Raw genomic sequence first — 15,138 nt, 5'->3', positions numbered from 1 at the left:
TGTCATCTTACCTCTTCTCTCTTATACTTTCTCTGCATACAAACGGGGCTTAGTCAGGATTTCTAAAAGAAATTGCAAAGTAAAACCTAACAGAGAAAAGGACTAGGTCATGGTAAGAAGTTATGTAGTGAATAAATACAGTTTAAAGACAAGTTGTTATTTTAAAACATGCCTAATGCTTTTCAGTGAATTCTATAAGTAAAAAAATTAATCAAGCACTAGAGAATATTGCAATCTAATGATGTCACTGAAAAAATTCTCAGAAGCCCATGTTTATCTATGGTATATTATACTTTGCCTAAACCTGTTCATCTCTAAGATCTAAACTCTACACATACACAAATGTAACATAGACTTGGGAACGATTTCTCTGGTCCTGGAAATGTGCAATGATCCCTCCCATCTTTCCTCCCAACCACTCCTTCCTTGCACATAGCCCTTAGATTTGTGCTTACTCTCCTCTTTTCTCTTTCACAGTGTGTGGACTGAAGAGTCTCAATGCACCTTGCTAAATGTGTCCATTACAGAAACCTTTAATTGCTCCTTCAACTGTGGTACAGACTGTTGGAAAATGTCTCAGTACCCCTGCCTTCAAGTGTATGTGAACCTGACTTCCTCTGGGGAAAAGCTTCTCCTCTACCACACTGAAGAGACAATGAAAATAAATCAGAAGGTAAGAGTGCATTCTAGACACCCCTACAAAGCTCTATGCCAACTCTTCTCTCTCTCTCTCTCTTCCTTTGTCTCTCCCTCTCCACCTACCTCCCCCAATTTCCTTTTGTCAACATTTCAAAGGAAAATACCACCAGGAGGCAGATTTAACCTGTTCTATTCAAAAGCTTTCTCTTTGCCTCTGTCCTGGGAAATTTATTTCCTCTAAATGTTATAGATAAGTCATTCCAGTATTTGTAGATTTGGTTTGAACTTCCATTTGTGAAGATAATATTTACTTATTTATGCACAAAAAATGAGTCTTCAAAGAAACAACATAGTGAAAAGATAGGTGTATATGCCAAAAACCTCATATTTCTTGTCTAATTGAAAAGCATAAAATTCTATTTTGCTTTTTTACAGTTAAATCTTCAACTCTGGGCATGTATCTTAACCTCTCTAATCCTTAACTTCCTTTCCTACAAAGAGACAGAAATAAATTGTCTCTTTGCAAGTCATTGATGAGAATTAGAGCAGAGTATACAGTACTTGGCACAAAACAGCCTTAACTTATAGCCACTGTGTGTGTGTGTGTGTGTGTGTGTGTGTGTGTGTGTATGTGTGTGTTTCTTAATGTATACTATGATCATAAATGCTGAATTCCCCAGCACTGATATATTTATCAACATGGTTGAGGTTAACACATATATGCTATATTAACACTACATATAAAATTTACCAGACTTAGGATTTATAAATGTGTAAGGTTCGATAAAGTTTAAAATGATTATTAAGTATAAATTAATAAGGCTTAGGATCATCAGTAGTGATTCATCCAATCTGCCATTATCAATTAATTATCAATTAAATTAAAGTTAATCAAGTATAAGTATATTGAGCTTTAGACTCACAGTAGCAATTTATATATCCAGAATATTGGCTAAGATCAAGACAATGTGATACCAATCTGTTATTCCAAGGAAATAATCTTTATAAACCTTAGTATTGAAAATCAAAACAGTCAGGAGTGTCTGTAATCCTAATTTTTCAGAAGGCTGAGAACTGAGAATCACAGTTTGAAGCCAACCGGGATAGATAAGTCCAAGAAACGCTTATCTCTAATGAACTAGTAAAAAAGAAGTGGTACTATAGATTAAGCAATAGAGCACTAGGCCGTGAGCAAACAGAAGCTCAGGGATAGCACCCAGGCCCTTAGTTCACATCCCAGGACTTGCAACAAACATTACAATTGTCAGCATTTAAAAGATGTAATTTACTGAAGGACAATATGGTAGCTTAGCAGTATACTAGACTGTAGGGTGTGAGAAGATTTGTTTCTGTTATACTGATACCAAGGAAAGAAACCCATCTTTCACATTCATTGCAATAATTTGAAAGAATTGGTATATATCTCTGCCGACTTGCCTTAACAAATATTTTAGAAAGTGTTATTTGAAAAAATTTGTTCAAAATTTCTTCTAATTTTACAGGCACAAACAACTGTTCTAACTCTGTGATGCATACTTATAAACCATGGCTCCTTCAAGAATTTTAAGTCAGGGTGGGGAATATGGCCTACTGGTAAAAGTGCTCAATACATGAATCCCTGGGTTCAATTTTCCAGCATCACATAAATAGCAAAGGACAGCAGAAGTGGCACTGTGGCTCAAGTGGCAGAGTGCTAGCCTTGAGCAAAAAAAAAGAAGCCAGGGACAGTGCTCAGGCCCTGAGTCCAAGGCCCAGGACTGGCAAAAGAAAGAAAGGAAGAATTTTAAGTCAAAGCTTTCCTGTAAGGATGAATGCCTTATAAACTATCAAATATCCCAGGAACTGCAAAGTTACTACAGTTGAGTAGGCCTTCAAAAGAAATATTTCCATTTCCTTTTTTGATATTTGATCACCATAGCCCTGTGAAGGTATTTCTTAAGCTATAAACATATAATTAAAAATTACAAGTATATATACCAAGTTAAATGTTTATGACTAGAGTCTGGTCCTAGGTCACCATATGGTTTTGTCCCATTACCTTATTTGCAAATATAACCTACAACACACTTATAGGAATATACACACAATGAAAAAGTTCAGCTCAAGCATATATTATAAAGAAATTTCCCTGTAGCCACTACAAAATAAAACATTTTGTACAAATAAAATGGCCATCATGCCCACTTCTAAAAAATATAGGCTATGCCCTTTGCCAAAATGTTTACTCTCCTAATTACTAGGGCAACATTTTCTCATTTTCCTTTTATCACTTATACACACATCACTTTGATTTTTTTTTTTTTTGCCAGTCTTAGGACTGTTACTCAGGGCCTAAGTACCAGCTTTTTCACTCAAGGTTTGTTCTCTAACACTTGAGCCACAGCTATACTTCCAAATTTGGGGTGGTTAATTGAGATAAGAGTCTCATAGACTTTCGTGCACAAGGCTGGCTTTGAACATCAATCGTAAAATCTCAGCTTCCTGAGTAGCTAGGATTACAGTCTCTAGTCACCAGCGCCCGACCTCTTAAGTATACATGTTTAAACAATGTATTTTAGTTTTGCCTCATTATAAAAACATATAAATGGAAACACAGGATATTTTTGCTTATCTGGAAAAATTTGGTCAAACTTCATCCATTTGGTTGTAGTTCACTTGTGCCCATTACTTATGCCCATTCTATCGTCTGGCCCTAAGTATTTTGCATCATCTCTACTTCAGAGCTATTACAAATAATTTTGCCACAGATATTCTTGTGTATTTCTCTTGGTACCTTAAGCATACACAGTTCTTTCAGGCATAAACCTGAAAATGAACTATCTGAATCATAAGGTAGGCCAATATTAACCTTTAAAAGATACTTCTAAATATTTTCCCAAAGTGACTATACCATTTACTTTCCCACCAACCCTGTGAGTTCGTACTGCTCTGAATCTTCTCCAGCATGTAGATACATCTGTAATTAAACCAGCTGGTTACATATTGTTAGGTCTGACCCCGGGAGAAATGGCCCCTTCCCGTGGCTCTCAAGCACCCGAGAAATCCTGCCCAGCGGGGATTGCCTGTATCCCAGGCAACTGGCATACTTGGGGACATTGGGAGGTCCTCCAGGCTCTCATTTCCCCATCTCTGAGGTCTCCGCTTCCCCTCCCCTATATCATCACTCTTGATCCACCCCACTGCATCTTGTCCAGCTGGAGGTTTGCTCTCTCTCTCTCCCAATAAACCCACTTCCCTTGAACAGTGTGGGGGTTTCCTTTCCCCAGCCATTACATATATGGCAAATATTCCTTTGAATTATGTGTTTATATTTTACTCTCTTGAACAATATTGTTCAGTGAAACAAATTTCCAAATGTAATGAAACCTCATTTTGTCAGGAGGATTGTGAATTCAAGGCCAACTCAAACTACACACGGAAGCCATCTTAAAAAAAAAAAAAAAAGAGGACTTGGAATGTGGCTTAGTGGTAAAGTGCTTCCCTTGCATGCATGAAGCCCTGGGTTTGATTCCGCAGCACCAAGTAAACAGTAAAAGTCAGAAGTCTCGCTGTGGATCAAGTGGTGGAGTGCTAGACTTAAGCAAAAATAGAGGCCAGAGACAGTGGTCAGGCCCTGAACTCAAGCCCCAAGACTGGCACAAAAACAAAACAAAAAGATTTTTAAATGTTATCAAATGAATGCAAGGGTTAGACCAACACCAAGAGTTCCACACAGTTTCTGCCTTGTTAGTGGATCTTCCCACCCCAGGTCATTCACGCTTCTTTTCAAGAAGAAATGCCACAAGAGATGTAAGAGTTTTGAACAAATGTAGAAACAGCAACCTCTCCCTTAAAAGAACTTCATCACAATACTGAAAGAAATGTTCATACATAGATTATAACTTGCTTTCCTTTTCTCAATCAAACACTTCTTTAAGACTTTGCTTACACAAATTAAGCTAACATTAATGGAAACTAAACAAATCTGAATTAAATTTAACAGTATTTACCATTTTTAAAGTTAAAAATATGAAAACCATCTCCCAATTTACTTTTCTAATTAAACTCATCATTAAAGAATATCATAAGTTTAGAGCATATATGTATTCACATTAACCCATTGTTGATCTGTACATTCTTTGAGCACTGATAGTACATTTTATTTTTTAATACAAAACACAAAGTCTGGCCTATTGGATATGCTTAATAACTATGTAGTTATAGTCACTCTTTGGGATGTTAGAAAATGTTCAGTCTGCTTTTGGGATCAAGAACATGTAGGTTTCACATGAGTAAGTTTACTTGTTTGACTCCTGGATATTGTGGATTAGGAGGTTCTGAGTATTGGTGAATTTTTGAGTAATTATAATTACTCTATGATGGTATAGTCTTTAATGTATTGGAAACATATTACTGTGCCATCTTATAACCTTAACCCATACTTGGGTTAAGTATGATTGTATTGATTGAGACTTAATTCAAAGCCTGTGCTTGCCAGGCAGACAGTCTAACACTTCAGCCAGACGTATTTGGCTCATTCTTTAAGAATCTCGCTAACCTTTTATGGCCAGAGTGGTTCCAAATCACAATCCTTATATTTCCAACTCATAAGTAGCTGGGATTGCAGGTGTGCATTTAATTTTAGTTGTTGGCATCTCCATCTAATATGGTAACTGGCATACTGGCACACTATTTATTGGCACTGAGTAAATACTGGGCTTTCATAAAACTTTCAACCTCTTCCTGATGAGATACTTACTTCCCTTTTTACAATAGAATGAAATGAAGAACAAACCCCACCCTTGAAAGGATTCTCACTAACACAAGAAAGAAAGAGGCTGTCAGTAAAGTTATTCAAGCATATCCTGCTCCCTCTGCTCCCTCCTATCCCTACATCTTTAATTTTTAGGATGAAGGCTTGTCACTCTGCTTCATGCATGCCTGGTGAAGCATGTCAAAGAAAACCCCAACAGGTATTTTCTCAAAATATCCTGTCCATCATAAAGTAAAAATAATTCAGTTAGTCTTACAGAGTTTGTAAGTAAGGTTAAGAGAAGAAGACATTTTAGTCACATTCCAGAGAATTGGGGAGAAAATAAAATTGGTGTATCTTCCTTGGCCATGTTTAAAAAAATTCAGGAAATGCTACGAAGCCATCTTTGTACAGCTGAGAGAAGTCATGCAGTTTAAAATATTAAAGAAAAATGTATTTTCTTCAGCTGTCTAAGGGCTTGGGAAACAAAGCAAAATCTACTAACAAAACGGAAGATTTCAAAAATTGTAACAGTTTCAAAAATGTTTGACACGATCATTTTTTCTGGGTATGTTATAGTGACTTTTCATTATATGTAATTGTCTAAATTTTCTCAATACTTGAAATTCCGAATGCAATTCTACTGTAAATAAAATCCCATCAAGTGGGAGAGAATGCAGTCATAAAATTCAAAGCATATCCTACAAAATTAAGCAAATTGAGAGAAGGGTTGGGATTGGAAAAGATGGGGGAGAATAATGAAGGAGTGACACTGATCAAGATGAATTGCATTCATAAACTACTTTGTTGAATGGTGACTCCTTTGTACAACTACTTAAAGATGATTTTAAATGTTGCCTTGTGCTCATGGCTCATGCCTGTAACCCTACCTACTCAGAAGGATGAGTTCTGAAGATTGCAGTTCCAAGCCAGCCTGGGGAAGGAACATCCACGAGACTCTTATCTCCAATAAACTACTCCCTCCCCAAAAGCTGGAAATGGAGCTGTGGCTTACATGGTAAAGCACTAGCCTTGAGATAAAAAAGGTTAAGGACAGTGCCCAAGCCCCAAGACTCGCACCAAAAAAAAAAAAAAAACTCAAAAAGAAAAGAAATGGTTTAAAAAATTGTAGTGTTTTTAAAATAATTTCCATCATAAGACAGGAGAATAGAAATTTTGTCTATGTTTTGTTAACCTCATGGTTCTCTAAATGTAAAATAGACAACTATCCTGAAATATGAATGATATGAGAGAGAGAGAAACAGACAGAGACAGAGACAGAGAGAAAAACAGAGAGAGAGAGAAATTAGTTTAAATTCAATGCTGATCACCTATCTACATCAATAGTTTGGTAGTTCAGTAGCCAAAAAGGAATTTCCTGCAACCATAACACCCATCAACTGAATTTGACTGGAATGTAAATGTTTTTTGTTTATAAAATAAAACTATACATCCCTTGCTGCTCCATATCTAAAAATCTAAAACTTAAGTCTTAGTCAGCTATGGTAGCTCCATATGTAAACTCATCAGTTGGGAGCTGATAAAGGAGAAAGAAGAGTATAAGGCCAACTATGTAGTGAAACTCTGCCACAAAAACTAAATCAATTAATAATAAAAATGAATACCATACCTCCCCCTAAATTAAAATTGATCTAAAAATGCTGACATTTTTTAGCTTTCCAGCTTAATTACATTTTTTCAACTAAGTATAGATCAGGTCAGATAATTTCATTTGTTGAAGAGTGTATGTATATGTGTTTGAACTTGGGGCCTGGAATCTGTTCCTGAGCTTCTTTTGCTGAAGGCTAGGCTGGCTTCAAACTGCTATCCTCAGATCTCAGCATTCTGAGTAGCTAGGATTACAGTCATGCGTCCCCAGGATCCAGCTTGAAACACATCTTTTTTTTTTCTTATTTATTGTCAAAGTGATGTACAGAGAGGTTACAGTTTTATATGTTAGGCCTTGGGTACATTTCTTGTACTGTTTGTTATCTCCTCCCTCATCCCCCCCTCCCCTCCCCCTTTCTCTCTCCCCCCATGAGTTGTTCAGTTGGTTTACACCAAATGGTTTTGCAAGTATTGCTTTTGTAGTCCTTTGTTGTTTTAGCCTTTGTCTCTCAATTTTGATGTTCCCTTTCACTTCCCTAGCTCTAATACCAATATATACAGTTTCCAGTGTACTCAGATAAGATACAGTGATTGTGCGGGTACAACCACAGGAAGGGGATACAAGAGGATCAACAACAATAGAAGCTACAGTTTCACAAATGGCATGTTGAAAGTAATTTCAACAATGATATAACAGTTGTTTCCATAACATGGAGTTCTTTCACTTAGCATCATCTTATGCATTCATAAGGGCATAGCTATTAGGCTCTTGTGATCCTCTGCTGTGACTAGACTAAACCTGTGCTAATTATTCCCTATGGGGGAGACCATAGAGTCCATGTTTCTTTGGGTCTGGCTCACTTCACTTAGTATAATTTTTCCATGTCCTTTTATTTGGTCCATCATGGGGCCTGAACTCAGAGCTTGGATGATGTGTCTGAGCTCTTCTGCTTAAGGCCAATGCTCTCCCACTTTGAACCACATATCTACTTCCAGTTATCTGGTAGTTAATAAGAGATAAGAGTCTCACAGACTTTATTGCCCACACTGGCTTTGAACCATGATCCTCAGATCTCAGCCTCCTGAGTAGCTAGGACTACAGGTGTTAATCACTAGCACTCACCTTGAAACACATTTTTGACATCAAAACCAGTCATATAAAATTTTTCACTAAACACATAATAAAATCCTAAGACACCTAAATCTTAGTTCTAAATTCATACCAGTCCCAGAAATACTTCCATAGCTATATTTTTGAGCCAACGAAATGGCAGAATCCTAATGTATAATTCAGCACAAAATGCAAATACCTCAGGACAAAAGGGATAAAAACATGACACAAAAGCCACTGAATAGGCCTGCTCCTGTGCAAATTATAAGCTGGTAAATTTTCCATCTTTAGAGATTTCCTAATTTAGTATGAAGCATTTAAGTATTTTAAAAGAACATGTGAATAAATGTAACAATCCAACAGGGAAATGTGTTAATAAAAATTTATTGAGGCTGCATGCATATTTATTTTTTCTTACTGATACTTGAAGTTAATATTAACCCATAAGGTGAATGAATTTGGTTCGGAAAACCTGTTTAACCTGTCCTCAGTAACATAGTAGCTAGACATCTTTAGCATAAATCCATCCCTTGTTTTACTATTTAGTATACTCATTATTACAAAAGGATCCTTCAATAAAGAGTCAAAATAAATGACTAAAATATGGTTACATTTTTAGAAGCCAGATTACATATCTGTTAAAAGTGACAGGTGACAGCATCAGGAATTGCTGAAAGAACATTGCAGACAATTTTTTTCTCTGTTTAGCATCTGTCTGTTGCACCTTTTGGGAGCTACTGGTCCTGAGTACAAACCATGCCTGAGCCAACCAAGCCAAATGAACACATACCAGTCCCTGACGGTTTTAATTTTTATTAAGGATTTCCTGTACTACAACCTTGCTACATGGTTTCAAAGGAACTTTATATCAGATTTTATTTGAAAGACTATTACCTAGTAAGAGAATTATTGCCATTTGGCTAACAGACCTTTCTTCTTTATTTCTTTTCTTCTTTCTTTCTCTGCCTCTCTCTGTGTGTCTCTCTCTGACTCTATCTCTGACTGGTAACAAAAAAAAATTTCCCTTTCACTCATGGGTGAGTTGCAGTCATAAGATATAATGCATTGCAGAATTCTGCTTCTAGACTGCAATGAGGCTGTGCCAGCACCAGCACTTTATTGCATTCACATAAAAGCGCAGTTACCCAATTGTGCCCTTCTACATAATATTACCTAAAGCATGATTTATCACAATATCACTATCTTCATCCTCCAAAGCTTTACTTTTCAATGACACATGGAAAAAGCTACTATGGCATGCTAGGTAAGTATTCTCCAACCATCATAGGCCTTTATAGGAGGTTGGGGGTGCCAGGGCCTGGGCACTATCCTTTGACTTTTTCACTCAAGGCTGGCAACTATAACACTTGAGCTGTATACCTCCACTTCTGGCCTTTTGCTTATTAATTGGAGATAAGAGTTTCATGGACTTCCCTGTCTGGGCTGGCTTTGAACCACAGTTCTCAGATCTCAGTCTCCTGAATAGCTAGGATTAAAGCTGTGAGCACTGGCATATGGCTAATTATTCTTGCTCTTAAGATTTCTTTCCAGAAATTCACTAGAAGATAGATGCTTCCTTGAAAATAGTAACAAAATAACCATGAAGAAGACAGTAAGGCCCTACCAAAAATATAAATAAGCTACTTTTGACTTTGTTATGATATGGGAACATTTGATATTATGTGGAAAAATTCTAAATATTTATTCTTATGCTATAAATGTGTTCAATAAGGAATAATTAAAACCCACCTCACATAGTCATTGCAAAAAGAATATATTGGAAGTCATTTACCTTTTGTGTATGCAATACAAAACTATTAATTCAAGTTGATTAACTCATACATAACTTGATTTAAATTAACAATTAAATGATATATAGATCTTGGTCACATAAACCCAAAATTATTTTAATTACTGTATAATTGCTTAGGGTTTCTGGAAGAATTGGCTTGAATACAAAAAAGAACTATCATGGTTATTTCATAAATAAAACTGAGATGACCAATATACAATATTCCTTCCTAGTGTCACACACACATTCTCACTTAAGAATCACATCTTCTGATGATAGTTTGTTTCATTCTCCACAGTGCTCCTATATACCTAAGTGTGGAAAAAACTTTGAGGAATCCATGTCTCTGGTGAATGTTGTCATGGAAAACTTCAGAAAGTATCAACACTTTGCCTGCTACTCTGATCCAGAAGGAAACCAGAAAACCGTCATTCTAACCAAACTCTACAGTTTCAATGTGCTGTTCCATTCACTTTTCTGGCCAACATGTATGATGGCTGGGGGCATTGCGATTGTTGCCATGGTGAAACTCACGCAGTACCTCTCTCTGCTTTGTGAGCGGATCCAGCGGATCAATAGATAAAAGAAAAAAAGTGGCTATGATAGTTTCCTTTAAAGCTCAAATACTGTTTTCTTTCATTCTTCACCAAAGAACCTTAAGTTTGTAATGTGCAGTCCATTATGAGTTCCTTAATATATTGTTTAATATATTATACTGTAGAGCAATAATACAAATGCTGTTCTATATGCAAACATGACATCATTATTAGTCAGGAGAAAATAACTGTTTTGTGTTACTTTGTGGTTTTCATAATTTTGTTTTTATGCTGGAACTAGTATATCCTTCTCTCCTTCCACCAAAATAGGCCTCAGTTATTCATTTGCCAAGCTTTTTGGAGGAATGTAGAAAATATCTATAAGATAAGGTCAGGATTCTTAGTTATCAGATCTCTCGAAAACAATTTTTTTCTTCATTTGTTGTTTACCAAAGCTAAGCCAAAAAATACCTTTTTCTTTTCTTCTTCTACCTTGAGCCTGTACCAAGTGAAGGGACCAGATTTCTGAACATTAAACATCTCCCCGATATTTTTACTGTATTACAGGAACAAAGAGAGGGAACTTAGCCAGCTGTAGATTCAAATTTCAAATGGCTTTTTTAAAAGCTGTTTTCATTAGTCAATCTCTTCCTATGATTTAAGTAGGAAATGAAAACCTTTTCCCATTTAAGACCCTGCTACTGTGTGAAGAGCTGATAGTGACAAGATGTTGCATTACTTATGAACTAACTAGATGTTGGTAAGTGCTCAGCTGCAATCTAGGAAAGTCTATGTTACTAATATATTTATGTTAAAATCTTTATTCAAGCTCAGTTAAACTGCTAGATGGTAAAAATAAATTGTTATTACTTTCTAGTAGACTGGTAAACTGTTTCAGTTGGGTGGCAAATTAACATGTTGGAATTATGGTCTTTGGGAATTTACATTTAAGTTAATGATTGAATGTGTAACTTCTCATTCAGGCAAGGATTCCCTGTTAGAATTTTAAAGCTATGTATGCAGAATATTTGTCTCCTCTACATGTTTTATTTTTCTATTTATAATTCTCTTTTTGTTGTTATATTTTATATGCAGAATAGACTTTTTCCTACCATACATTTGAACTGAATATCAGATTTAAAAGAAGCTTTTCTTTACATTGCTACTTACTTATTATATTGGGAGGGAGGACAGGGATAGGTTTTAAATAAAAAACATTCCATCTTTAGTTTCAATATGAAAAGAAAAGCATCTGTCTTTCTCATCTATATTTAAGTAACTTTTTGTAATGTAGTAAACAAAGTTTTTTAGGTATTGTAAAATTTTACAAATCATTTGTGGAAAGAGCAGTGAAACTATTCTGATAAAGTGGAAATTATTCTGCAATATTGTAATTCATCGTTTGACTTTTCATAAACAAATAAATCCCTAGGTTATAATCAGGACTTCAAATGTGTAATTTTTTTAAATATAACTAATCACATGGTTTTAATACTTTATTTTGCATTTTAAACTGACACATCCATGCTAATCCAAAAACTTGTTTTACATTGTCTTTAACAGTATTTTAAGAGATTATAATGCAAATTCCTTTGTTAATTCCTCAGTCCCTATACAGGCAGTTGGTAACAATAACAACAACCACAACAATAATAATAACAACAACCTTTTTACTCTTACTCTAACCTGAAAGTGTAATCATGAAGAAAGAGTGGAAATCTTTTGGACTGTGGGACTGAATAAATCTAGTCTTATATGTTCTTTGGGCTTCTTTTCAAATGACATAAGGAAGAAATATATGATAATGAAATTATGTGTTAGCTTAAGTTCCTCTAGATTTTTATTTTCAAAATTCCAACTGATCATTTAGAGAAGTGTAGAAATGTCAAAATAATGATATTAAAAAAGGTAATAAGTGCTTGCTTCAGCAGCACATATAATAAAAAAAAAATTGGAATGATACAGAGAAAAGTAGCATGGCCCCCATGCAAGAATGACATTCAAATTTGTGAAACATTCCATTAAAAAAGAGATATTAACTAGTAACTTATTGACTCCCAATACAGCAACAGCCCCATTAGATAACTTAGATATAGTTGTTGACAATCGGAAAAGATAGACTTAGGACTACCATAATGTCTTAAATCCTTTGTAAATATAAACTATTTTAAACCCTCAGAGGAGCATTAATATTATCTTACACTATTAAGAATGTTGAAGCTGGGGGATGTTAAAACTCACTGTTCCAAAATATTGAGATGATGACAAGATGAGAAAAAATGTCTCATTATATTGCTTTATTATTATACTAGCTATGGCCATGGCTTTGGGGTCTTTTACATTACTCTAACAGATTCTGAGGTTCTGATGGAATTTTAAGGTAGAAGAAAGAATGTTGAACTGGTAGACATTGTCCAAGACAGGGTGATTAACTAACTCATCTTTTCAGTCAGTCACTTAATTTCATTTTCAACAAATTTAGGTGGTGAGGCCAGTTGATCACTAAGTCTCTTTACCACTAGCATTTCAAGATACATGTGTGTAGAAAAGAATGAACATTTTCCTCCAACTTTCAAGACACACATCTGATTCTCAATTAGAATCCCATGAATATTAATATGTATTGTAAAAAGAGGTCTTCCTACTGGCATTCTCAATAAACTATTTGCCATTTTAGGGCCCCAAATATTATTTACATGTGTGAGAAGCAGAGCATTGAGTTTTCATATTACTCAAATAAGAATGATTTATCAAATATTATGGATATCTGTGCTTCTAAATCACTTCATCCTCCAATTGGTACATCTTCTCTAAAGGTTTATTGATTCCAGATTCCCCAAATTGCAACTATATTAAAACCCAAGAGAAGATAAATGTACTAATGACTGCTCACAAATAGCTATAATAAATGATATGGTTTTGTAAAAAGCTACTAGAAAAAAACACCAGCTGATGAAGACCATATAACATTTAGAATCCCAGTGTGCTACCCCTCACCCATTTTAGTGCGTGGCCAAAAACTATTACACAAGCATTTATAAAACAAATACTATTTTCATGTCAAGCCATAAGCATCTTACCAGAATGCTGAGGGTAAAACATATTGACACTATACTAATTGTATTAACATTAATATAGATGTGTAGGATAACAAATTATGATGCATAATTGACTGAAGTGAGTTAATACAGTAATTGTAAAAGAATGATTTTTTTATGAAATACTGAACAACAATTAGACTATTAACAGATACTCAATGCATCCTTTTTTTTTCTTTTTTTGCCATTCCAGAGCCTTGAACTCAGGGCCTCAGCACTGTCCCTGGCTTCTTTTTACTCTGCCACTTGAGCCACAGTGCCACTTCTGGCCATTTTCTATATATGTAGTGCTGAGCAATGGAACCCAGGGCTTCATGTATACAAGGAAAGCACTCTTCCACTAATATTTCTAGCCCTCAGTCCAACCTTTTATAATAAGAATAAAGCTAAAAGGCCAAAACGAGTATCATCACTGAAATGAACAGTTTCCAATATGTTCATATTTTAATTCACAATGAGGAAAATATATTCTACAATTGGAAACCCACAGTACTTATGTAAACCATAGGAGATTTAAAATGTGATGTTATTTTGATGTTTTATAGTCACATTTTATTCTGATCAAAATTTTTATTTAAAGCTTTTGGCTTTTTTGAAACTAGTTTGTCATAACATATTGTGTGTAATCACCGTATTTATTTTGTAGGACAATTGTGAATGTTTAGACTTAGGTTTACTGAGAAGGGAACAATTACTTATAAAAAATAGTAAATCTCGTTTTAACTGCCTATTTCAAACACTTAATACTCACAGAGATCCGTTACATTTACCACACTGAAATTTGTTTTTAAAGACTCACCCTCATTTTTGAGAGTAAATGTACTCAGGGTGCAAATATTGATGTTCCAATAAGCATATTGATGTGGTGGTAGTGAAAAGGTTATCTTGATTCCACTGGGAATCTTAGATTTTTGTGATTTATTGGGAAAATAGTTTTTCCTGTACTGCTGAAGTTTCTTTTTGGTAAACAGTATCATTCTAAAAGAAAAAGCATGAAGAACAGCTTGAGGTATGTATACATTTCCTCAATGACCAGCATTGTATTCACGAATAGTGTACCTTGCAATGAACAGTGTGAATACTGTTCAGTTTTCAATCTGAAATAAAATACTTTCAAGAAAAAAAAAAGATTTGTTATAATACAGGTACAGTAAACTCCACCTCCCAAAATACTGAAATAAATGATGTTCATGGAAGCAACATATTAATCATAGTTCTAGTGAAAAAAGAGGGGATGATTAAATGTTGTTTCTTTTCTTCTTACAGTTCTACAATAACCATTATAATGTGTATACAACATGAGATATTTAAATCAAGAAAAAATGTTCTAGGACTTTTCTGAAAAAGTTGTCAGCATGGTGTGTTCATTGAATTTGTGCTACCTTTCTACGTTTGCACAACTCTAAGGATTATTTCACTACTTTTTATTTTAAGAATGAGTTTGTAATCTGCTCTGTGGACTAAGACAATACACATTCAAAAAATAAAAATATGATAAGCCTCTAATACACAAAGGTGAGGGTAATATTTACAAATAATGAGAATGAAACTTGTAGGTAAAATGCCCATCATTTTTATAACATATAGTAGATACCAACAAAATGCTTATTAATTATAAAGTA

At 34.9% G+C, this 15,138-nt stretch overlaps 1 protein-coding gene and 1 pseudogene across 1 annotated transcript in view; both read left to right on the top strand.

Annotated features, from left to right (window-relative positions):
• Window positions 1-10,762, top strand: part of Kcnmb2 (potassium calcium-activated channel subfamily M regulatory beta subunit 2) — a 277,164-nt gene extending 266,402 nt beyond the window's left edge. Inside the window, exons 4-5 of the mRNA XM_048346010.1 lie at window positions 478-673; window positions 10,181-10,762. Coding sequence (XP_048201967.1) covers window positions 478-673; window positions 10,181-10,465 — 481 coding nt within the window. The 3' untranslated portion in view covers window positions 10,466-10,762. The remainder of the gene's footprint in view (window positions 1-477; window positions 674-10,180) is intronic.
• Window positions 10,763-12,333: 1,571 nt separating this feature from the next.
• On the top strand, window positions 12,334-12,446 carry LOC125352154 (annotated as a pseudogene).
• The last annotated feature ends 2,692 nt before the right edge of the window (window positions 12,447-15,138 follow it).

The sequence above is a fragment of the Perognathus longimembris genome, chromosome 5 (genome assembly GCF_023159225.1).
Source record: "Perognathus longimembris pacificus isolate PPM17 chromosome 5, ASM2315922v1, whole genome shotgun sequence".
Taxonomy (NCBI): domain Eukaryota; kingdom Metazoa; phylum Chordata; class Mammalia; order Rodentia; family Heteromyidae; genus Perognathus; species Perognathus longimembris.
The sequence above is the reverse complement of the archived record's forward strand: the minus strand, read 5'-3'. Positions and strand labels throughout refer to the sequence as shown.